At 41.4% G+C, this 25,197-nt stretch overlaps 1 protein-coding gene across 1 annotated transcript in view; it reads left to right on the top strand.

The window, feature by feature from the left end:
- The window catches only part of LOC104288900 (sodium channel protein type 5 subunit alpha-like), a 175,031-nt gene that overhangs the window by 26,402 nt on the left and 123,432 nt on the right, over nucleotides 1–25,197 (top strand). The window contains exon 7 of the mRNA XM_009887773.1: nucleotides 14,229–14,292. Within this exon, the coding sequence (XP_009886075.1) occupies nucleotides 14,229–14,292 (64 nt within the window). The remainder of the gene's footprint in view (nucleotides 1–14,228; nucleotides 14,293–25,197) is intronic.

The raw sequence follows: 25,197 nt of genomic DNA, 5'->3' as shown, positions 1-25,197 counted from the left end.
TGTTACAAAGATAATCAACTTAGTGAGATAATGGCTTAAAGTGAATTAGAGTTTGACCATGTGGTATTAATAGTAAGTAATAATAATACCAATGAATGTTTTCATTATGTCTGAAAATAAAGATGCGGTGCATTATGGCAAGCAGCCGTTGGTTATGGTAGATAGACAAAAATGGTTTAAATAGTTGAAGTCTTGAGTCAGTGCAGCAGGCCACTGAAGAACTAGAAGAAAAGTATATTTATAGGAAAAATGTACTGACATCTGAATAAGAATAACAAAGTGTTCCTCGAAATGCTGGAGAAGGTGGCTTAGCTATCAGGCTAGGGAGAACAATATTAAGTAGGATTTTCATTTAATGTTGACTATTGCACTAAAGCAATTCAGAAATGGAAGGATTGGCTCATTTTGTAACTAGAGGGGATAGTGCTTTATATTTAATTTTGTCTAAGTATTATGGTGAAATGAAGACACTGTTTAACAGAGTAGTACTGACCACAATTTAATAACAGTCCAAATTTCAAGTACTGCAGGGAATTAAGCAATACATACAGTTAGATTAAAGTGTAGGCAGACCAAATTAGATAAAAAGAGGAATATATTAAGAAACAGAGTAGTTTCAGTGTTTATTCTGAAGAAGAACTAGTGAAGAAAATTGGCCAACATGTTGAGATAGTAGAGTTCACTCACAGGGAGCACAGACAATTACAAAAGCTCTTTGGAGACTTCAAAGCCAATGTGGCTGAGTCATTTAGTTTGGAGCGGGGATACTAATCTGAAAAACAGCAAACAGAAACCTGAAGTACTGTTGGAGATCCGTAATAACACTTAAAAAAGAAAAAGGGATGTAAAGAAATAAAGGAGCGAAAAACACTCAAAAGCAAAATTGGAAAAATGGATTGTTAATTCTGTTCATCAGGACACCAAAAAAGAGGATCAAAACAGGGTGATCTGTCAGTTCTGCTCTTCTTGGAGAGCAAAAGTTTGCTTTGGATTCTTTGAGAGAGTTTTTAATGTTTTAAAGGACAGCAGGGAGCTTCTGAAATGGCATCAGCCTCCTCTTGTGCCTTTGAACCTTTTTTGCATGAATGGAAAAACAGAAACGAGTGAAACCCCTTAAAAGGGTTATACAGTGAGGAATTGCCTGGTGCTGCAGAGGCGATAGCTGAGAGACTTAGTCATGATGTGCAAAGAAAGATAAGAACTTGGTTTTCAGTCTTTCCAGCCCTTTTTAGCCTGAGATAACTGTGTGCCACAGGCACTTGGTACAGGAGATGTTTTGGTTTTGTAGAAGGCCTGGGATAGCTTCAGCTCTGCTTTTTTATTGAAAACTGACTTGGTATCTGGACTAAACTGTATTCGCTTTCCTTAGCTCCTTTCAGCCCACAGGCAGGAAATTTTCTTATCTCTCTTCTCACTCGTCTTGTTTTGATTTTATAGATGGGGAAAATAGTCAGTTTATAAACTTTGTTTGCATCATCATTAGCTTAACCACAGTTATGTGGTAACCACCCTGCCCCCAGGGTTCAGGAACTCCTTCCCTTACCTACACACTCAAGACCTACATGTGCTTTCCTGCTCCACCACTGTGGTCACCAGGACTATCTTGGTTGATGGTGCAGGTACTGCCCAGCCCCTCTGCTACACTTGTTTCTGCCTCCTCCACCAATAAAGGTGGCCTACCAGCACTAGTAGTGGTGGTGGCAGGAGAAAAATCTTTTTTTCCTAAATTTAAAAAAAAAGGAAAAAAAAAAAAAAAAAAGAAGCATTCCATTTTTGTGCGTCGTGGATCCATAGGCAGTCAGCCCCCACCACCTCCCCTTTCAGGCCTTTGGCTGATAGTAAGTTTTTCTTGCATGAACTTGCCAACCCTACATTGCGAGGTTGCTAGTGTTGTCGAGAATTGTTGGGTTCTCTCCTCCTGTTGTGCATCTGCCACAAGACAATCATATAAACTAAATCCCGTGAGGGGTAAGGATTTGCTACCTAACTACCCAACACTTTGCTTGTTCTTATGAACCTTTCAGTGGCTCCTGCAGCTGGAGAAAATGCCAGGTAACTTAGGAAGCAAGGGACAGAGCCCTGGGGCATGGGGATTCAGTGGGAAAATCCACACTGAGAGATCTCTTCCGTTTAGCTTCACTAATCACTAAGTTCTACCGTACAAAAGTGACAGCAAATATTCCTGATCTGACTGTCAAGAAGGGGACTTTCTTGACATTATCAATAAAAACTTAATTCTGTGAAAGAAACTTCATCTAAGCTACTGCAGGTGCCTCTGGTTTCTCAGCTTAGTTACTGGGCACAGCAGTCGCAGTAAGGTGAGATGACTGCGTAGTCTCTCCTCAACTCACAACGGACACGCAGGTCTAAGATCTTCCTTTTGGTGGGCACATCTATCTCAGGATGAACAGGAAGATTATTCTGTTCTTTCCACCCATTTAAATGACTCTAAGTGTTCACAATTTACACAGAACCCTCTAAAAAGACAGCTTACCATACAAGTTATTCCAGTCTTTTTTTGCCTCCAATGAGTAATGCTTACCACTGCAAACCTAGGAAGAGGAAAAAGGCAGATCAGATCTCCCAGACTCTTCCATAGGACTGTTCTTTGCCAATATGAATGGAGGATGGGATGGGGGACAGTTGAACATTAGGTAGATCAGGCTAAAAAAATCTTGATGTCAAGTGCCAATGGTAAAATTAAAATGGAGGCACAGCTCGTTCATCTAGGGAAACAATGACTACCAGAAGGTGATTGTTTTCCTATGTGCAGTTCCAGATTTGGTAAGGGACTGCAATCAATAAGCCCAAGGAGGATTATTTTTAGACATTAATAATAACAAACCTAGGAATCGGAAGTTGTAGATGCAGCAGTTCTCATATATAAAAATGAAATAAAGACAGAAAAGTAGAAAATAATGATAGTTTACATCCAGAACATTATGAAAATTATGTGATCGATATATCAATATCAAAGTTATTGAGCTGTCAGTTACCTTTAGGAGAGCTAATAGTTTAGAAATACCATCTGATGGAAAAACTGCAAGCTTAATTCCAATACTTGTAAAGATTTCTGGGAAAGCAGCTGCAAATAGCATGCTTGAAAGCCTGTCTTAGGCTGTGGTGTTTAAATTAAAGATGTATTTGATGAAGTGAAGTTTTATGAATGTGTGAGTTACAGTGGATTGAAAGGTATATGATGTCAGATATGTCACTGGCTTAGAGAAAAGATGTACCGATGGACTGAGTGTAGTTGATTCACATTGTTGTTAACTGTAGAATCTTTAATGTTATTTATGTATTCCATTACTAAAATGGATTATTGACTAGTCAGTAAGTAGAATTCTGAGTTTAAATAGTGTGTTCATATGTAAAGCAGGACTCGATGTAAGTGCTGAATGCATAAGAAATAACACTTAAGAAAAATACTCTTAAAAATATAGTAAAATTATTATAAAATCACTTTTGAAATTATAGTCTCAAACCCCAGTATTTTCTTTTTCTTTAAATACTCTACTTAAGACACTCTGAAAGGGTCTTGTTTTCAAGGTGTTCTATATATGTTTTATCTCAAAACCAGTATCTTGTAAGGTAAAATAAAACCCTGTAATTTCCTTTAGATAATCCTGTCCAAGCTATTGAAGTAAAAAATAAAAATAAAATAAAAGAATAGTTAAGCTTGATTAACCTCTTACTGGGAGGAATGACTGCTATTTTTATAGCTTAAAAGAGGACTTTTCAGGGGTTTTATTTTTTTATTCCAGACTAGTTTCTTGCATTCATTTCAGTGAATTTTCTTCTTCTGAAGTCAAACTGTGTAGTTACCAAAGGAAAAACAGCTTTAATTAAAAAGAAAAAATCCAGATAAATATAAATGAAATATCTGTTTTGTCATCTCCAGTTGACCTGGAAGACTTATGGTTGCTTCCGGTTCTATATTTAGAAAGATGCACGAAATGCACTAAGTTTAGGTCCTTATTTTAGGTACCTAGTCTTTGCAGCTCCCAATTACATCCAACAAAGTGACAGGAGTGATTTGGCGAGGGAACTTTCTGAGGTGGCCACTGGAGGAGCCTGTTTCATTTGCTATCCCTTAATCAAACAAGGCAGCTGAGGGAGATGGTCCAACTAAACCAGCCATGCAAGATGCCTGAGGTTGAGGAACATGAGCGCACTATGTAGGTGACCTTTGGTTGCAGATCAACTTGGTGAACATGGATGTGATACCCATCCAAACCATGGTCTTCTTGGGCACTTGAGAAGAGATCATAGGCTTGTGGGAAGCGGGTCTTGTGCGTGGTGTGAATGCAATCAGAGCCAGTCTGGCTGCTCAGAGCTGATAAATCAGGAGCAGTTACAGACCAATGTGGAATAATTCTAGAGCTTTCCCACATCCTTCTCTTTGATGTCTTAGGTGTAATGTGCTGTTGAACTAAACAGGCATGGATGTTGAGATATATATCTGTGAATACATAGAAATATATATGTGTGTATATAGATGCGTGTGTGTATACATATATATCTTCTCTCAGCTCTGTGCCTGATTGTTAGTTCTGCCTGACGAATTGCTTAATTTTTGCTTTTAGACTCACTGAAATGGAACTGTATGAACAGATATTCTGAAACTGTATGAGAACTGTATAGAAAATAACGATGTCCAAGTCAGATAATAAATGTAGCAAGTTTGGGGAGAGCCGAAGTGTTTGAGGTGTTGTCTGAGGTGGTAATAGAAGACAGTGAGTGTTTGATGAGTAATTATGGAGGTGGGAGGAAAGAGGGAAGCAATAAATCAGGTTGAGACTGGAATAGGTGTTTTATTATGTATGATTGTATGTGAACCAATGATTAAGACAAAGAATCTCTCTGGGCTTTCAGACTGTGCTTGTCAGTGTGGAATTTATTCATGTTACTCCACCGTTAACTGTAAATATTGTGGCTTTGTTCAGGTGCTGTGGATCTTTTGATAAATAGCTTCATAAATGCTCAAACCTTAATGCTCTGATGTGTTATTAACGTGGGTATTGTACCTGTGCACTTTAATGTTTTAAGCTAAAAAGTAAAAGAAAGGCCCAGTGGAAGAAGTGAGAGGATCAGTGAAACATAGGAACTGGTATGTTGTATCCAATACAGTCTCTTCCCAACCATTCAATAGGTTGTGTTTTTTTTGGTCTTGTGCTGAAAGAGTAAGTTCTTACCTTGGAACAGTTTGTAAAACAGGAGGATTTGTCACCCAGGTGCCTTTCTTTTGCTCTCATCACTGCGTTACTGCTCACAAAAAGGAGTGATCGACTAGAGGACAGATCTGCCACAGAAGATTCCGACTGAACGTTTTCAGAGTTTTCCTCAAACTTCAAATTGTTTATAAACTACCAAAATAATATACCACTTGACTTGCACAGTGATGTGCATTTGAAAAGACCTTGTCTGTGCCCTTTGGAGCCTGTTCTTGGACTTCTGCTCACTCCGGGTTCAGCAATAATGTGCCTTGCAAAGGCAAGAGGTAGCTGTTGCTTTTAACTCTGAACGATCAGCCCAGGTACACTATCGGCACAGAATGGCTTGCATTGCTGCTTTCCCTTATTGCACTGGTTTTAAGGAATAAGTAAAAAAATATTTTTATATATTTGGGGCAACCTGTTCTAGTGGAAGCTGTCCTTGCCTATTGGAACGCGATGATCTTCAAGGTCCCTTCCAACCTAAACCATTCTATGATTTTCTGATACTTTTCGTCAACGCTGAATTCACCCAAGTGAGATGGAGACTCAATATGGGAATTGCCAGGCTCAGTCTGGCCTTGGTGTACCTACAGCAGCATCTCTCTGTGGCACAGAGCAGCCCCACGTGTTCCAGAAGAAATTAATACAGCCTGAAGTATAGATATTTTTCTAATTTTTTATTAATATTCACTGTTATAACTCTGGATATCCTTATCTGCATAAGCAACAAATATGTCTCTGAGTGTTTTGGCCACAGGGGCAGCCTGCAGCAGTAACCAGCAGTTGAAATGGCAAGTGTAGTGAAAAATATTTCCTTTATCTTTACTTTTGAAATTTTTTCTTTTTTTTTTTTTTCTTCTTTTTTTACCCCTCCATTTTCTTATGGCAAAAAACATTGTTATCGTGTTCTGTGATGGGGAGCACACAAAGCTCCCTGTTCTCATTTTCCAGAATACATGCTATTTTTGACTCGGATAATCACCTCTTTTCTAAGATAAAAGATCTCCATTTTTCAATTGCTCTTCTTATTAAACTTTTCCCAGTCATTCTCATTACCGCCTCTCAATACCCTCAAGTCCAGCAGTTACCTTATTGAACGCAATGCTGTGGTCTATCTTCTGGGTCATAGAATTGTAGAATCATTTAGGTTGGAAAAGACTTTAAAATCATCAAAGCCTATCATCAACCTAACACTGCCAAGTTCACCACTAAACCATGTCCCTAAGTGCCACATCTACACATTTTTTAAATACCTCCAGGGATGGCAACTCAACCACTTCCCTGGGCAGCCTGTTTCAGTGCTTGGTAACTCTTTCAGTGAAGAAATTTTTCCTAATATCCAATCTAAAACTCCTCTGCTGCAACTTGAGGCTGTTTCCTCTTGTCCTATTGTTTGTTACTTGGGAGAAAAGACCAACCTCCACCTCGATCCAACCTCCTTTCAGGGAGCTGTAGAGAGCAATAAGGTTTTATCAGCCTCCTTTTCTCCAGACTAAACAACCCCAGTTCCCTCAGCTGCTCTTCATAAGACTTGTGCTCCAGACCCCTCATCAGCTTTGTTGCCCTTTGCTGGACACGCTCCAGCACCTCAATGTCTTTCTTGTCGTGAGGGGCCCAAAAGTGCACTCAGCACTTGAGGTGGGACCTCACCGCTGCTGAGTACAGTGGGATGATCACTGCCCTGGTTCTGCTGGCCACACTATTCCTGATACAGGCCAGGATGCTGTTGGCTGCCTTGGCCACCTGGGCACACTGCTAGCTCATACTCAGCCACCTGTCAACCAACACCCCCAGGTCCTTTTCTACCAGGCAACTTTTCAGCCACTCTTCCCCAAGCCTGTAGCGTTGCATGGGGTTGTTGTGACCCAAGTGCAGGACCTGGAACTTGGCCTTGTTGCACCTCATGCCATTGGCCTCAGCCCATCAATTCAACCTGTCCAGATCCCTCTGTAGACCCTTCCTGCCCTCCAGCAGATCAACACTCCTGCCCAACTTGGTGGCATCTGCAAACCTACTGAGGGTGCAATCGATCCCCTCATCCCAGGTCATTGATAAAGATATTGAACAGAACTGGATAAAGGTATTAAAGAGAATTGGATGAAACAAGCCACTGGTTTATAGGTTCTTTCTACAATAGTACTCCATCCTGTTCCTCCTGCATCTCAATATGATATTTTTCTTTGATCAGAGCTTCATATTATATAAAAGTGTTGGCTGAGGATCCCTAAAAAAATCCGTATCTCCTACCTGAACGGATACAGGGAATTTAAAACTTCACAAGGTTATGGATGGGTGAGATTTTCTTGTTCTCTGCTTTACTTCACATTCTGACAACTTACTATCTCACTTTGCATTTCTCCACTCATTTATTTTTATTTTTTTTTTTTTTTTTTTGTGGAATAGGCCTCTGTACCATTCCTCATTCAGTCCTGGCCTTGGACTTGATTTACCTGGAAAATACTGTATACAGTAGATTTTTTCACCTCTCTGCTTACCTTCTCTTTCTCTTGTACTTATAAATGTAATAAAGTGGTGCAGATACAGCCCTCTGTTAGTGTGCAGAGATACTGCACATTGACTTTTCATCTTAACCTTTGTCTTCTGTCTCTTAGTCCGTTTTTTATCCAATTCACTTGTTTTCTTTATCACAGTACAAGCAGGAGTATTTTCTTCTATTTTTCTGGCATCTGTCCGTAATCACAAATGCATTCGAACCCTCGTAGCAGCTTTTGATTTAAATTCTTTTATGTGAAACATAAAAAAAAAACTCCACAAAACACAAAACCTCTACATAACTTCCAGAGAGCACACTTCGGCATTTTGCTGCCTATTCATGTGAAGCGTACGTCTAAACAAGTGGTAGTAAATATGCTTTTAGTTACGTGCTATGCAGCCTACAGCCCTACGATCGTGTCTCTGCGTGACTGGTCAGGCACAGAGACACGGAAGGAAGCTATCTGAAGATGTTTAAAAGCCAGCATGCGTATTTATTGCCATTCATTGTCTGCTGTCTCATCTTCCTCGGGGATGCTCATGGACTTGGCGTGGTCCCCAAGCCAATCTGACAGCATCTACATTTTCCACTCCCCTATGGTCCACAGCTCCTAATGCTCCTGATGTGTTTTTCCTTTCCTCCTGACAAGTTTTTTTCTGTCCCTCAGACGGTACAGGCAGCATGAATCAGGTATTGTGGATCTTTGAGGCTTTCAGAGCTTCTTCCTAGTGCACAGGAGCCATCTAGCAGAGGGCTTGATTGGTATTTTCAGCGGCTTTTTCTCAAAGAGGGGAAAAAGCTGTGCTATCAAAATTGGACATGTTCTTTTCTGTGCTATGGTGACTGCTGAGCCGTGGGTGGGAAATTGCTTCTTTGGTTTGTATCAAGCATGGGGAGAAGCACTGACAGGAGCCTACCAGAGACACTCAGGCTTAAGGAGACCACTTTCCTCCCAGCACCTTGTTGTATGGTTTTCTATGGCCTCCTCCCAGCTTTTCTATATCTCCTGCAGGATGAATTCAGCGCTGTAGTTACCCTAAAGTCACATATTAGCCAATGCTGTATATAAGATTATCAGAATAAGAGGCTGTCCCAATTAACTCCTCCTGTTCCTTTTTTAAATGAAGTTTTGAAAATGTCCTTCCAGACAGTTAGAGGGTAAGGTGGCAGGAGAGAGCTGGGCCAGAAACGAGTGCCCAGGTGGAGAGGGAGGGAAGGATAGGAAGGGAGAAGGGAGAGGAGAGCACCCGAGAGTCTGCAGACACAGCAGCAGGGCCGGCAGCAGCAAATGCCAGGGGACAGCAGAGGAGAGCCAGATCCCCCGTCATGGGGTGAGCAACAGGAGAGTAACTGATTATTATAATTATTTGCAACCCCTTTTAGCAGGGAAGAACTAACTGGCAGTGCCATTTATTCCCAAGCATTCTTCCCTAATAATACCCTTAATACAGCCTGTTCCATCGCTTTTGTGAGGCATGTTTTTCATCTTCAAACTCAATTTCATTTATTAGAGACTTCACCGTATGTGACACAGTGTGCACACAGCAAGTGCAGCAAGGATTCATTTTAATTATTATGTATTACCAGGAGGTACAGCGTGTTTGTGCCGGTGGGCGAAAGGGCGAGGAGGGGGTGTTATCTGTTTTGCTTCTGTGTCACGTATCACAACCGTAAGGTGATGGGGCTTTCTGAATTGCATTTTAAATTTGGAATCGGGACGTTTGGTGGCTGTAAGTGTTCTATGCCAGCCGTAGTGCAGGGAGAAAGTCTCCAACCAGCGAGCACCCATGTGGCTGCAATAAATAGTCTGAGATAACAGACACCTCTCTGAAAACTTTGGTAGAAAGTCAGCCAGAGGACTCTTCTTTGGGCAGTGACTAATGATGTTTGAATGCTGCTCCTTATGCAAGAGTGATAATACGTAGCGGGTTTTTTTTTTTTCAAATTGAAATGAATTTGTTGTAAAATGAGTCAAAATATAATTTCAGTTGGGTCTTCGAAGGAGGAGCAGAAGCTGGACTCAGAAACCGTGTTTTCTAAGCTGACTCCAACCTTTTCCATTTTTCTGAACTGGAAACTTTTCCTTTCTTTTGCACAGAAATGAGGAGGACTTCTACCCTGCAGGTCTATATATCCCACTGGCTTTCTGCTTAGTGGTGTGATGTAGGTGTGGAAAGTACAAGCTGGAGCATAATTTCAATTAGAATAAATTATTTTTTTGAGGAAGCTTGCCGCCTTTTTTTTTTTTCTTAACGTGACAGGTGGAGCCATTGTGAATGTTTGTTAGAATTTGCTGGTGTGGAAGGGAGCAATGCAGAAAACAGAAAGATATCTGTAAATTGGAAAAAGTGTAGGATGAAACAGCAGAAACGCTGAGAAGCTTGGGGAACTGACTTTGGAAGGAAGACAATACACAAATTCCTCTAGATTATTTTTGCATTTCCTCATTTCTTGCTTATAGCAACTTTAAAACTGGGGTTAACGCTGGGTGCTTTGAGCAGTGTAGGAGGCAGAGCATGGACTTGCAGGAGACAGTGCTACTCATGGTGTTATAGGAGGAAAAAATGGGGTGATATATTTTCATCTTCCTACTGCTGTTGCAAACTCAAGCTTTACGGGACCACTGATTTTTGGGGTTGCTACTGATCTTGGTGTTCCTGGAAAGCCAGGAGTTCTGAGGATGCTGAAAAGATTGAATTACTCTGGGTTGATGTAAATGTAACTGAGAGCTGGATTAGTGAACATTATTTTCTGAGCTGTGTTTAGCATAAGATCCCTTTGAGGTGATGGGGAAGAGCAGACATTACTCCATTCCACAATCATGGTGTTTTCCTGTCTGGGGTCTGTGTCACAGCTACAGACAACCATCTGTAGTCCCCACCAAATAATAATGTAATGTATATTTGTTATTAACCCATTCCTGAAAACAATTAAGGGAATTTGTTAGAGAAGTGTTTACCCTTTGATGCTACAGGTGTGTTAATGTCAATGCCAAGGAAGATGTGGTTCATCGTAGAGGGAGGTAAACCTTTACTATTTTCCATCTAACTGGCACAACTGCTAGTTGCGGTGAGGTTATGGTAGTGTGAGCTTCATCATACCCTACACACAGCAAGAGGTGTGGGTTTTGGCCAAATCTTTACTGTTACTTGAGCCACTTTGGCTAAAGGAGTTGCCATCATCTCACTGTATTCTGCAGGTAGACAAAACACTGTAAGAAGGTAAGAAGCTGCTTGTGAGCACTCACTTTACAGGATTATTTTACTGAATTCAGCACCTGTAAAACACAAGCTCTGGGAACACACCACCAACATATGGATTCATCATACACCTTTTTAATAGCAACAGAATCAACCTAACACAAGTAATGCTATGTCGGAAGCATTGGAGATACAGGGTCTTAGTATGTATTTATAAGGCTCAGGCACAAATATGCATATGTTTTGGAGAAGATAGCATCTGGTTATTAAAAAACATATTTCTGTTGAATTTTTGACTGCTGAGTACTGACAAGAAACATTTTGCATTCTTGAAAACAGATGAGTTTATTTGGCAAGAACGGAGTAAATACTGTGTGACTGACCAGAAACTGATATGAAGCCAGTGTTATTCCAAAAAATTTATTTTAAATTCTTTTAATATGATCTATTAGTTATCTCACTCTGGAAAATCCTGTAGAAAAGTTCCTAAAAAGCATTGTATACACTATAACTGAGACATCAACATTTCAGTAAAGCTTGTTGAAAAAAAAAAATTGAATTTCCTTTGGAAAGACTGGCATTTTGCATAAAGATTATGTACACATACGCATGCATTCAAAGGACATTGTTTCAGCTTGATTTTACTTCAAAAATTGAAAAAAAAAAATCTAATATATAGGTTTTCAGTTTTTGTTTTCCACTTCTGTTTTCTTATTTTATTTGCCACTGACATGCTGAAATTTTTCAGCGAAAAAACTGACAAAAAAAACCCTAATTGCCATCTTCCAAGACAACAAAAAAGTCATTGTGTTTTCAGGTGGTGTGTATCAGTTTGAGCAGTCTATGTTTCAGAGAGAAAATCCATGTTAGAGTTAACTGATGGAAAGCTGAGGCCATGGGTTAATATGATAGCAAGGTGGTTTGTGCTTAAAAGCAAGAGTGATGACTGTTTGCTTCTTAAAGACCTCTGATTGCCCGGCATGCTTGATCGAAATCCAAACCAACTTGCTTTGAATGACAAATTGATTGTTGTGCGCATTTTTGATAATACAGCCATTTGTCTCCTTGGGTATAATACTCTAATCCCCCCTTCATTTATCAGTGGGGAATCAGCAATTCAGCTCTTCCTCAGGCTGAGGTTTGGCACGGTAGCTGTGACACTCCATTGAGCAGTTGCAGACTCCGTGGTGAAGATAACCCCTCCCAGCAGCATCTACGCGCTGGTTCCTCAGCTTGATTTCATAGCACTCTTTAGCACCTGCCGTATTGCTTGCTTTAGAAATGCAAATGCTTAAGTCAACAGCAGACAACAGAATTTTGTCTGTCCTTGAGATTTTAAATTTCTTGTCTCCCTTTCCTCTTTACTTTGCTGCTCTAAGTCTGTTCTCATCTTCTGATTTGGCTGACCAGGAGATGTTGGTTTGGTCTTCAGCCAGCACTGTGCTCCAGAGCTTCAGTCATCCCTCAAAGAAAGTGGTCAACACACAATGACCATTCTATGGTCCTCCTAGTCTTAGCATTTGCAGTACAAAAAGTGCCAATTCCCAGGGAGCAGTGCAAGTTTATGAAATTCAGGGTACCCCATGTGGTGACCATTTCATAACAAGGTGCAGAACCTCTGCAGTTGTTTGTCTACCTCTTCTTTCATGGTTGTGCCATATTTCCTCCATACGCCAGGGTCTGATGGGTTTATGTCACTAACTCTATATATCCCAAATAAGGTAACACCTGTCTTGAGAAAAGCAGAAGTCTTTCACCAGCAGAAGTGAAGGGTGAAAGGAGATGGAAGACAGGGCATCCTTCCCCCTTCTGTGGTGATCCAACACAGACCTTTACCCATACTGACCACCTGGGTGTTGCTGTCAGTCACGATGTTCCCATAGAAAGCCCACATGTAAGACAAAGAGGAAAAGCACACAGTCTGAGCAGGATATGTGCTCTGATAACTTGTGAACACCATCACGTGCCCTTGTAACCACAAGCTCATGGACAGTAATTCCCTCTTGGCATGCAACAGGGCAGGGCTTTTCCACTGCTCACAGCTTACCGAGAAAGCCACAGCACATCTGTTCGGTGGCTTGTGCCATTGAGCATTCTTTGCATAGCCTGCCTGGATAAGCTGTCACTCTTGGTTCTTAAAACAATTCACAATGCAGGGTTAGCCTAGATTGGAGAACCTCTTCTGAGCATCATCTGCAGAGGCCCCTCCGCTCACAAAAACGTGCTGTGCAAGGCTGCCACCATCATGTTTTATGTCAGCAGGGGATCACATCCTCTCTGCTGCAGCAAAGCACACTGGTGTATCTACCCTCCCTCGGTCAGCTGCTGGCTTCTGTTTTGCATTTATTATGTTTCTAGAGCAATCATTTTATTCTTTCTTCCATGCCACCATTCAGGTTTTAGGGATGCTCCTTAGAAGATCTCTTTTCTTCAGAGTCTCTCTGGAAAATTGGTATTGCTTATCCTTTTGAGAAGAAGTTGGCCTCCGTTCTGTTTCTCTGAATGTTAGACTTTGTTGGCTGGGGATAGAAGAGGGAGTGTGTACACAAAGGCTCTCATTAGCCTGGGGATGCTAATTTCCTTAAGCCTCATTGATAGTCAACCAGGGAATAATCCAGAGCACTTAAATTTAGCTTGCTCCTCTGAGTCTCCCTTGAGAAGTGTCTGTCTCTCTCCATTGCCATTACAGATGACTGCGTTGATAAATATTTGTCTTTATGAATACTTCCTTGTTTGCTTGATCTTTAACAGGGTGCATTTTTTCTGTTTCTTTTGTGTTATACTGTGTGTTTTTTATGCTGAGCAGAATCCACCAGATTGGGGGAGTGGGCTGATTCGTTAGTATTATTACATTTTGACTTATAGCTGGTTGCATTTTTAACCTATGAGTCAGGAATTTCTATCACAAACTTCAATTAATATGTATCTCATCAGTGTAGAGTCTAAAAGTTATGGGCAAGCTTATGGTTCGGTTTCACTACATAGTGCTATACTGAATTCAGTAACAATGTTCTTTGTTAGAACAGCCAGGGACATGGCTAGATGATATTTCCTACAAACACTGCCCACAACCCTGCTGCCACCTTATTAAACTGGTCAGATCTGGAATACCAACAGCAAGTGCTTAAAAAGCTTTGAAAAAAATATTTTTGTTTTTCCCATTTATAGAAGTTAAAATTAGCAAAACAAAGCAAAAGCATGCCATTCGTCTCTCAATTACTGTCCCAATTGAATATGCTGGTTGGTGGATGGTATTTGTCAATGTTATCATTCCCAGAATGTACTTCTTAAAAAGCCATTTTTCTATTTCTGTTGCAGTAAACTATTTCATAAAAAATGGTACAGAAGATGTGTTACTGTGCGGCAATAGCACTGATGCTGGGTAAGTGCTTTAAAAATATCTTCACTTCTGATTCGGTTTTGTTTCACTATTTTATTTTTTTTTGCTATGTTTTCCTTCAGTTGTCCTCTTCTCACCACCATGAAGTGGATATTTCAACTTCCTTCTGTCAGTCATAACAGGAGAGAGGATAATGACAATATTGTGCATAGTAATACAATTTTCTGAACTACAGGGAAGAGAAGTTTGTGTGTGTCACTTATTCAGGTCTAAAATCTTTAGGGGCCTTATTACAGTTCTTTTTCAATACGTTTAAATTTCTCAGTAAAATAAATAGTGGAAACTAAGTAACACTTTGGCTGAGTGGAGAGTATTTTAAAGGAAATGAAAGAGGAATGGAAACAGAAAAGCTGGAGGGATTTAGACTGATGATGAATTCTTGGCTTTTGGCAAAGGAAGATAAACAAGTCAACAAATGCTAGTCCCCAAAATAACATGCTTTGGAGGTGGGAAGGTGCTCAGTTTTGAGTTGTGATGTACATTTGTACATGATATGTTTATAGACTATGCGTGTTTCTTTCTTTCATAGTATAAATAGTGAAGAGATCCAGAATAATTCCCGTGGTATACTAAATTGCTCTGCATAAAGGACTTTATTCATATCCCTACCATCTGCAGATGCTAACGGTTCCTCCTGCATCCAGTCCTCAGTGTCTAAGTGCCTTGTCTGAGGGTGTGATTTCACTTGACAGGTTCTCATGATCTTGATGGAAATGAAAGAGTTCAGATGAGATAGAGAGGGATGGGATCTTGTGTGGGCAGAGGAGATTATAAACTGTGCAAATATTGTAGGCTGTTAGGAACTGTAGAAAAAGGAAGAAAAGACTTTAGAGTGGAGGGATGGATGAGCTTTTGATCTAAATACGTGAGAGTATTTGAACCAGTGAAGTGGATGACCTAGGTCAAGTGGGGGGTGAGATGATCTTCTAATGGAGGGACATGTTTTGAGTTGGTAGAACCAAATGTGAAAGACTGAAAAAAAAATTATGGTTTAAATTAGGAAGAACTTAATGTGAAAACAGGTATGTGTGCACAGGGAGTCAGCAGGGAGATGAAGGGAAGATAAAATCTAAACTTGCCTATGGAGAGGAGGACGAGAAAAGCCATGGGGTCCTGGAGAGAGATGCTTTACTTTCTGCTGCCCATCTATATCTGTATTTACATAAAACAAAGACAAAACTGAGGTGTTGGCCTTCCCTCTGCATGTTTTGTGTGCCTGATCTATATTGCCAGTCTCGTTTAGACTGTAAGCTCCTTGGGCAGAGGGCCATGCTTTCCTCTTTGTTTGTTCCACGGAAGGTACAATGTCAGCATTCACTAATTAAGTGTTTTGTTGATTGTAATACATTATATTTATCCAGGCTCAGGCTGGACTCCAAGCCTACTGGGACGTTTCCCGGGGATCCCAGAATTTGGCAATCTACCTATGATGGTGGACTTCTGCCTTTGCTAGCCAAGAGACAATAATGTTGAGCAAAAAATGTTCAGCACAGCAACAATATTTTGCACATCATGAAATATTATTCGTTGTTCTCCCTGATGACCTGAACCATGGTGGTGTCAGGCTGCTAAGGTCACAAACAGTGTCAAAAGGGTTGAATAAGTTATAGGTAGTTTGTGAGGAAAAGTTTAGGGATTACTGCTTTGGAATTGTCCAAATGGTGGGAATTTAAATACCAATCCAATATCCATGGAGTATCTATATATTAGTAGCTTGTATGGATTTAGGGGTTGGGTTCTACCAAAGCATGTTAGCAAAACCACCCTTACCATCAGCAAATTTGCTGATGACACAAAACTGGGAGAGGTAAGTATTCCTACTTACACTGTTCTTTAGCTCAGACTAGCAAGTCTGCTATACTTTGCCCAGAGTTCCTGCCAGTCATCTAGTTGTTTAAAGAAATTAAGATAATTAGGAAGATGATCCTAAGGCCTCAGGGGACTTGCCAAGTCATGTGTTCCCACCTGTTAGGATAGAAAGACCATCATTTACAGGCTGACGTATCTAACAGAATGGGATGTTTTTTTCTCTTATTCTTCAATGGTCAAAGCAAAGAGCAAGTATGTTCAATAGTAAAACACAAAATCTGAATGTATGGGACCTTTTGGGATGGGTTGCACCACAGGATCAGAGGAGGTGAGTTAAGATCATCAGATTGTGGTTCCCCCATCTATAAGAAATGAAACTAATGACAAGTGAGGATGCTTAAATTGGGAACCCATCAAGGCATCAGGAAGGGAGGAAGGGAAAGACAGTTGGCAAGGCCATGTCTGAGTGTTCGCAGCATTTTTGGAGCGTGCTTCTGCTCCCAGATTGGAGCTGGAATTTGTCAGCCTGTGGGGTACACTGAGGACCCAAAGGAAATGTGGGGAAGTGTAGTGTCATGCGTGCACTGCACTATCAGAGGGATTTGTTGTTAGAGTGAGGGATATCTGTGTTGTGGCCGGGATATTAAATCTCGAGGTAATTGACAAAGCCATTTTAGTGCATTTTTAAAAGCATGTTAATGACAGTCTGAGGTTTTGCTGGAGCTGTTATTATAGAAGAGTTAAAAAAAAAAATCTAAATAAATCTACTATGGCAATTATTAGGTGATGAGACTCAAATGGTCTGATGTAAGAGTGTGTAGTGATGGAGACTGCAACCTGAGCTGGAGTAGCAGGCCAAAATCAGCAGGGAAATGATCATCAGTGTATGTTATATCACAGACAACCTAATTATCTCCAAGGTGGGGGCTTTATTACATTACTAGGAGGGACTGTTTTCTGAACAAGCACCCAAACTGCCAATAAAACAGGAGGTAATGGACCTAGCTAATATTGATTCTAGTTCAGGAGGGATTTGAATAGATGTATGTCACTCAGCAGTAGCATGTCTCTAGTACTTTAACTGGCAGCTGGAAGAAAAAAGCATTTATTTATGTTTTTAGGTATGCTCGAGCAACCTCAAGGAGATGCTTTAAAAGTCACATTGCAGAGACATGGTAGGAATACTGGAGAGATGGCATATTTCATGTTTGCACAAGGACTAACCTGTCTGTGTGGTTTCCCACGTGATGCCTCAGAAACTTTCGGAAATTTGATTTTTCATCATTTAATCAAATAGAACTTTTGTGTTGGTTATCATTTTGTTTATCCAACTGCGTTTTTCCCCTTGATGTACTGCAAGAATTTGCTTTGTATTTACAAAGAACAGAAAGTTCAGTGGAAACAAGAAGTAATGTTTGGAGTAGAAGGAAAATCAAATGATTGTGATCAAAGATGTTCTTTGGCTCAAAGTGAATGCTAGTGACGCGTGCTCAATGTTTCACAACAAGCACATTCAGACCACTAGGTTAATGGAAAAATCTTCTGCTTTGAGATGTGTGTCATAGATTGGTCAGACACTGGAAGCAGTGGTAACAGCAAAGCTCTTTTAACAAAAGAAATGTAGTGTATTTGCAGAATTATTTGTATTTCTAGATGTGTTTCGGGGTTAGATTTGGTTGTTCTCTTGGATGTGGCCACACGGCGATTCGTCCAAGTTGGTTCTCCTTGCAATTTCAGCTTCTTATATTTGATTTCATTAAAATAAATGGAGAAAGCTCAAATAGATAGCCTGATTTTCAAATGGATTACAAATTCTATAAATCTGCTTTTCAATTTAATTTCCAGTGTAGTAGCTTATCCAAATTGAACACCTTGTTTTAGCTCTGAGGAAGGTCCAGTAAATATCCAATACAATGATCAGATTTTACCGGATCTTAGTTAGGAGCAGAAGCTGAAAGCTGCTCTAACCTTTGTGAAATCCAGTTTTAGCATCAAGTGGACTATGCCTTGCAAGGGCTGTAGAAGAGCAGGTCATAGCAAATAGCACCATACGCTGCCTATAATCAGGCATCACGGGCCTTTTGAAGGCATCTACCCTTCTGTATGAGAGTGGCCCTTGAGGGCAAAATTACCACATATCCATAGATCAGTATTTATTTATAGTGCCAAAGGGAAGACCTGTAGTTGGACACAATGCTTTAGGGTGTGTGCTCAGGGACATAGAGCAAGGACAAACCCCGGCACTGTGTGTGTGACCCCCGGCAATGGGACATGACCAACACCAGGCAAGAAGCAAGGGAGCCTCCAAGGGCACTGTTGTCAGGAGGAGATGCAGTCCTGATCCCACCTTCAGATCCAATGAGTCATCCTGAGAGCACACCAGCAGTGCCTCTACCAGGCATCGCCCTGCTGCGATCATCAGACCAAATCTCCCAGTGAGTGGACTGTGGGGACCATTTCACATCAGGCCACACCAACCTGCTTCATGCCGCCCATGCAATTACAGCTTGCTCCTTCTCCATTACTATTAGCTGTTCACTTTGATGAGATGAACAATCATAGAATCATAGTATGGTTAGAGTTGTAAGGGACCTTGAAGATCATCTAGTTCCATCCCCCCCGCCATGGGCAGGGACACCTCCCACCAGCCCAGGTTGCTCAAAGCCCTGTCCAACCTGGCCTTGAACACCTCCAGGGATGGGGCATCCACAGCTTCTGTGGGCAACCTGGGCCAGTGTCTCACCACCCTCACAGTAAAGAACTTCTTCCTAATATCTAATCTAAATCTCCTCTCTTTTAGTTTAAAACTGTTACCCCTTGTCCTATCGCTACTGCAAAGTTCCATGCTTCCACACAGCGTAAAGACTTACAGGGGCTGCAGCAGTGTGGAATTATCTGTCCATGAAAAAGGAAGATACATTTCAGCTCTAAAGCATTTCCACTTTTATCCTGTTGTAATTTCACAGGGATATTTTTCTGCTGTGCTTAGACTGCTGTTTTTTCTTCCCCTTCTGCCTGAAGGTTTGGAAGAGCAATAGAAACAGCAAGGAAATTTGTCCATTAGGAGAAAGAGAAACAGACAAGATGCTATCAATGTACAAAGTCAACAAGCAGAAAAAAAAGAGAAACTTATCTTTGTTCTTTTCACTTTTTCATTTGCAACTACAGCAGGGAACTGGCTTTTCAGAAAAGTGTGCATGCTTTAAGTCAGTCGTGTCCCCTTTGGGTCTCAAGGTCAGACTGCTTAATTTTTTTTTTTTTTCCCTTTCACATGATGTGTTCTGTATATTCAGCTCATGGGCAGGATTAGTCTACAAGATCATCCTGAGAAGGAAAGCACATTTGCATCGTGTCTGTACTGATATTACCAAAAGGGCTAGTGAACAGGAAGGAAAAGCAGCCAGTAAAGCTACTTCAGGATGCAACAGGAAAGCACCTTTGGCAACGGCATCCTAGTAACTGTTGCTATAGAAACTTTAGCTACCTTTATCCTCACTATGACCTTGATTTTTCTTAACAGGGTACATTATTTTAATGTACAGCGTGGGGTGAGATTCTATGTGGTTTGGTAAATTCTGCTGTCACTGAGCTTATTACATACAAGGGATGAAGGAAGCACCATGTGGTGTAGTGCTCCTCTAAGTTTTTGAGTGAGTCCTAACTCTTTCTAAAGTATCATCAGAAAAAAAACTTTGTTTCCTTTTGTGTTGTGGTATTTTACTAAGGTAATTAATGCCAACATAGAAAATTGCATCATAGGCCTGTTTTCATAGTCACCATGAGTACCAGCAGCAACATTTTTGCGATAGGTTCTCCACGCCACCATACTGTCAGCATACTCCTTGCGGCATGTACAGCGATGCAGCGCTTTGATCTCTCTGAGCTGTAATAACATTCCTTTGCCTTTATGCATCCTCCACGTGGTGATTTAAAGTCCCTTGCAAAGGCTTATCGCTCCCCTCAAGCTTAGAGAAGAAACATGCACCGTACTGAGGAGCAGAGCTGCTATCAGATGCTTCCACCAACGCTACTTTGCACAGCCCAGCACTGCAGCTCTCCCCCAGCCCTTGGCAGGCAGAGAGGCTGGTACAATGTGTATGTCCACCAGAAGAACATGTCAAACAGCATGCTCTCCCACAGCTCTTTGTCCCCTGACTACAAGCAAACATGCCCAGTAACACAATCCCGGCTGCGCTGGAAATTGGGGAACTGCAGCAGAGAATAACGCAACCAGCCAGTTCTTTTATTCTGCTGCTGATAATTAGGACTGCTGCAGCTACGAGTTGCCTGAACTTAAATCTGTATTATTACTATTATTATTATTATTAGTAGTAGTATTATTATTATTATTATCATCTTGTTGTCTTAGTATAAGGTGGCCCCAGATTCAGGCCATGTAGTGTTGGATGCTAGACAAGTAGGGTGAGAAGAGCCCCTTTGGCTTGGTGGGTTTGTGTTTCAGAGGTGCAGTCCATGGACGGTTTAGGGTAAAGATGGTGCTCAGGTGTCTTAGCTGCATATATGTTCTCCTGGGAAGTGACAACAACGGGCACGGTCAGGAGAAACAACCTGTTGCAGGTGATCTCTAGACTAGCCAGCTTTGTCAGGCAGGTCGTGGTCTGGCAGCACGTGTTTAACTTGCTGCGTGAAGGCTCCACGGCAAGGAATGGGCTCCTGGGGAGCTTTGGCATGTGCTGAGTGAGACTGGTATGTTCATAACACTCACCAAATTCAGCCTGATGGGATATAGCTGGCTGATTGGTGGGGAAGGCTGGAAAGGATGGTGGAGTGAGGAAGGGGATACTGTTCCCAAATGAGACTTCTTCAAATGTCACCGAAGTAAGAATATTTTTGGAAGAATGAAGTGTGTTTAAACTACCAGAGCTAGTAACCTTATTACACTCCAGATTAGTAAGCAAAATTAACTTTTTATCAGTCTTCACACTATACAGCATACCTTAAATTAATTTTTAGGTCCTGATGTAAATCACATAAACTTTTCCATCTGCTCTGTCTTGGTTATGAGAATGAGGATGGTTTGGTCATGGTGAGAAAGCCTCTCACTTGAGTATGAGAAAAACAACAAAGCAAGTATATCACTTGAAAGATGCTGCAGGGCCTGTGGCCATAACTTTATGTATCATACGGGCTTAGGAGCAACAATACTGGTCCCCAATCCTAGGGTTTGGTTGTGTATTTGCAAGATCCTATCTCTAGTTAAACAGCAGCAGTAGGGATTAAATCCAAATCCACTCAATTCTTAAGAGTGGGTAATATTACCTCTTAGTCAAAGCTGTAATAAGCTCATCAGCCACACGAGAGGAGCAGACTGACGATGGGCTACAGTCTTCATTAAGGAGTAATCTATCGTTACATTTATGATGATAAATTATTGCCCTACATTTTCTTTGATGAGTTAGATGGAAGATCCAGTGTCTGGCCACTGCAGCCTGAAGTCCAAAAAAGCCACCTTGCAGCACAGGGAGTTCTTTCTCGCGTTGCCCGCATGTGTGCATGGAGTGGTCTGGTGTCTCAGGCTGAAACAAATTGTTTTCCACCTGCCTGGACAAGTAGACAGTGGCAGAGTCTGAAAAGTTTTTTGTGGATGCAAGTAAGTGGGATGCTCAGGTCAGTGGGTGCTCTGAGCCTGAGCACCCCTGCTCATGGGCACCTCCTTCCCTTCACCCCTCCAGTTTCAGCTCCTGGTCAATGCTCTTTATTCTGAGCTCTTCTTATTTTCAATTTTTTTTTTTTTTTCCACAGCATTTGGTTGGATTTGCTTCTACTTCCTTTCTTTCAGACCATTGGCACCCATTCCTATAAAAAAATGCCCTTCAGATGCTCTCTCACCCCTTAGATGCCTGAAGTGAGAGCTGCTGGGATCTCCTAGTCAGACCTAACCAACTTCTACAAGTCTGCTGTTGGCTCTTAGATGGCTCTTAGATGATAATTAATGGGGAATCATAACTCAGACCCTCTCACCATGGTTAGTCTTTAATATAACAATACAAGAAAGAGCAGGGGAAGGAGAGTGACCTGTGACTTTCAGGCAGACTGAGCACCCACTGATGGCAATGCCTGGCTTTGGCTGGGCTGATGCTGCCTTTCGGCCCCTTTCTCCTACATGCCCAGTCACCCTTACTACATACATTTTTTTAAATGTTTCAGAATGAGCAGTTTCATCATGTCAGGTAGGAGCAAATGTTAGTCTAAGGATATTTATCTGTTCCCCCCCAACCACTGCACAACATGCACTCCTTGTCTGGCTGCTGGTCTCCTCCCTCAAAGCCAAGACAATGAGAAAACATGGAAAGTGCAGAGAAGAGCTCTCAGGCCTGTGACCTAAAGGAGATATAAGCCTCTCCTTTGTGGATTGAGGACTTTATCATGAAGAGCAGGTTGAGGAAGACTCTGCTGTGCACATCAACAAGCCTTGGAGGCCATGGGTGCTGCCTGTCCTTCCAGGTCTTACTGCCAGGCTCTGAAATCCCGCTGTGCTCACCTGGGTGGTTTCCATTCCTCTGGAATTAGCTATGTGTTAAAGAAGTCAGGTCTAAATTTCAGCTTCGTTTCTGCATTCTTGGACTTCAGCTGTGACCTAAGCAGGAACACTAAGGAGCCCTTACCACAATAGGATTTTAGTTTTTTTTAATTTTGGTGTGTCTGTGGTATGCAACTTATCTTCCATTACTGCTTCTTTCATAAGCAATTTGGTGTAGCAAGCCATAGTGTGTCTTTGCAACCTAAACCAAATGAAAGTGCAGCCTCACCTTACAGATGTCGCAGCTGACATTAGCAGCTGTTTGATGCTAACTCCTGGTAACACATGGACAACCCTCCCTGTATTTTCAGGGTCTGAACGTTACAATCCAACACATGGTTGTTTTACAAATCTTCTTTTATTGCACAACCCTATTGGCCACTACAGTCTGGATCAGCAGGTTTCTTGGCTTGCCTAGATTAAACTCTTGAGCCAGAGCATTTTCTAATTATGCCCCTCAGCTACAACTCTCTGGCATTCCCAATCTCTGTTACTTAAAACAAAGCTGTTTCTTATGTTCTTTAATTTCCTGTACCCATGCCAGCTTACAATGGTGATTACAGCCTGATGGATAGGTAGGTAGACTGATGCTTTTAACTTTTCTGAATCAATGACACTAATTTTACTGTGATCAATTGAACAGCATCCTGTGAGGCTCCTGTGGAGGATGTTATATTTATGTTGCTTGTTGTTGTTGCCCATCCCTGTGCATCAGAGGCGAGTGCAATCCTGTGAAATGCTTCCCCGAGGTAACAGAAACCGAAGAGTTTGCTAAAAAATCTGAAGGGGAAGGCTTAATATTATACATCCAAAATGCTTCAGCAAAATCTCGAGACTTCTTAAAAAAAATCTTCAGAGGAAATGGTGTCAGTTGCAGAATAATATTCTCATGTGAGAATCTTACACCTAAATTTCTGTAGAGTGTTTTTATGGGAAGCAGCATTTTGTTTTCCTCTCAGTGTTTATAACACGTTCCCACACCCCGTGGGTTATCACTTCTGGTGGCTACGAAAGAGGGTGAGCAAGAATAAGGAGTAGGATATTTTGTCTCAAGTGCCTAGCCTCCAAAAGAAGGATGTGAGCTAACATTAATAGCATTATTGAGCTGGAGTTCATGCTTTTTGTGCTGAAGACACCGCTTTTGAATGCTCTTATACCTGAACATAATAGTAGAGAGCCGTGTACACTCACTGCGGAGTCAGACAGATCTTTTCACACCAGCAATCTATTGCTGAGTGGAAAAGGTTTTAGAGACGCGTAAAGACCGAATGAAACATGAAAGAATACTACGTGTGTTATAAACAGAAAATATTAGTCTGAGGTATCGTTGCTCGCTTTCACAGTCAGAGGAGTTGCATCTCCATGTCCCAGGGCTTTCCAAGCGGCTGTGGTAAAATGCTTTGTGAAGTGGCACAAAGGTTGTTCTGCATCAAAATGGACATTCCCCAGGAAGCAATATTGGCAGTGAACCTAAGAGTGACTTTGTAGCCTCTAATCTCGTGGTGCCGAGAGGTTCCTATGAAAATACATCTAAGTGCAATGCTCCTAATATCTCCTTTCTTTCAGGCTCTCTGGTTCAAAATACTGAAGAGATTAAGAGAAAAGCCTCTCTTTCATATTGAAATTAATGGCAAAATTTCCATTTTGCCTAAGATTTTTGGCAACTTATTCTATATGAAACCTAATTTCCAACCAACTGCCCTGCCTAGGCTTAAGTTCACCATTGAAGAAATAACTATCATGTTTCTCACAGCTGTATTCAGGTGTTTTAGCCATTAGCAGTAATGTTAAAATATGAGTGATAAGACCAGCTCAATGGAGCCACTTGGGATTGGTCTTTCGTGGAAGACTAAGGAAAGGCTGTTCACCTCTGGACACTTAGTTTCCACCCAAGCACAGTGTGTGAGTGCAGCCATTTTCTCATGGCAAAAGGAATGAGCTTTACAAAAATTTTTATGAGGGCCACGAAGATGATCAGAGAGATGGAGCACCTCTCCTATGAGGACAGGCTGAGAGAGTTGGGGCTGTTCAGCCTGGAGAAGAGAAGGCTCTGGGAAGACCTTATAGCAGCCTTCCAGTACCTAAAGGGGGCCTACAGGAAAGACAGGGAGAGACTCTGTCAGAGAGTGTAGCGATAGGTTGAGGGACAATGGTTTTAAACTGAAAGAGGGGAGATTTAGATTAGATATTAGGAAGAAATTCTTTACTCTGAGGCTGGTGAATCACTGGCCCAGGTTGCCCACAGAAGCTGTGGATGCCCCATCCCTGGAAGTGTTCAAGGCCAGGCTGGACAGGGCTTTAAGCATCCTGGTCTGGTGGAAAGTGTTTCAGCCCATGGCAGGGGATGTGGAACTGGATGATCTTTAAGGTCCCTTCCAACTCTAACCATTCTGTGATTCTATGATTCTGTCCTGTGTAGATGTGATGTCTTAGTGCAAATGAGCAGAAAGAGTTTTCTTCTCAGAAACCCAGAGGATCCATTTCTCAGAGCTCGTGAACAGTGTCAGCAGCACATCATCAGCACTGAAGGCTATCTG

This window comes from Charadrius vociferus, unplaced genomic scaffold, assembly GCF_000708025.1.
Source record: "Charadrius vociferus isolate BGI_N301 unplaced genomic scaffold, ASM70802v2 scaffold566, whole genome shotgun sequence".
NCBI classification, from domain to species: domain Eukaryota; kingdom Metazoa; phylum Chordata; class Aves; order Charadriiformes; family Charadriidae; genus Charadrius; species Charadrius vociferus.
The sequence above is the reverse complement of the archived record's forward strand: the minus strand, read 5'-3'. Positions and strand labels throughout refer to the sequence as shown.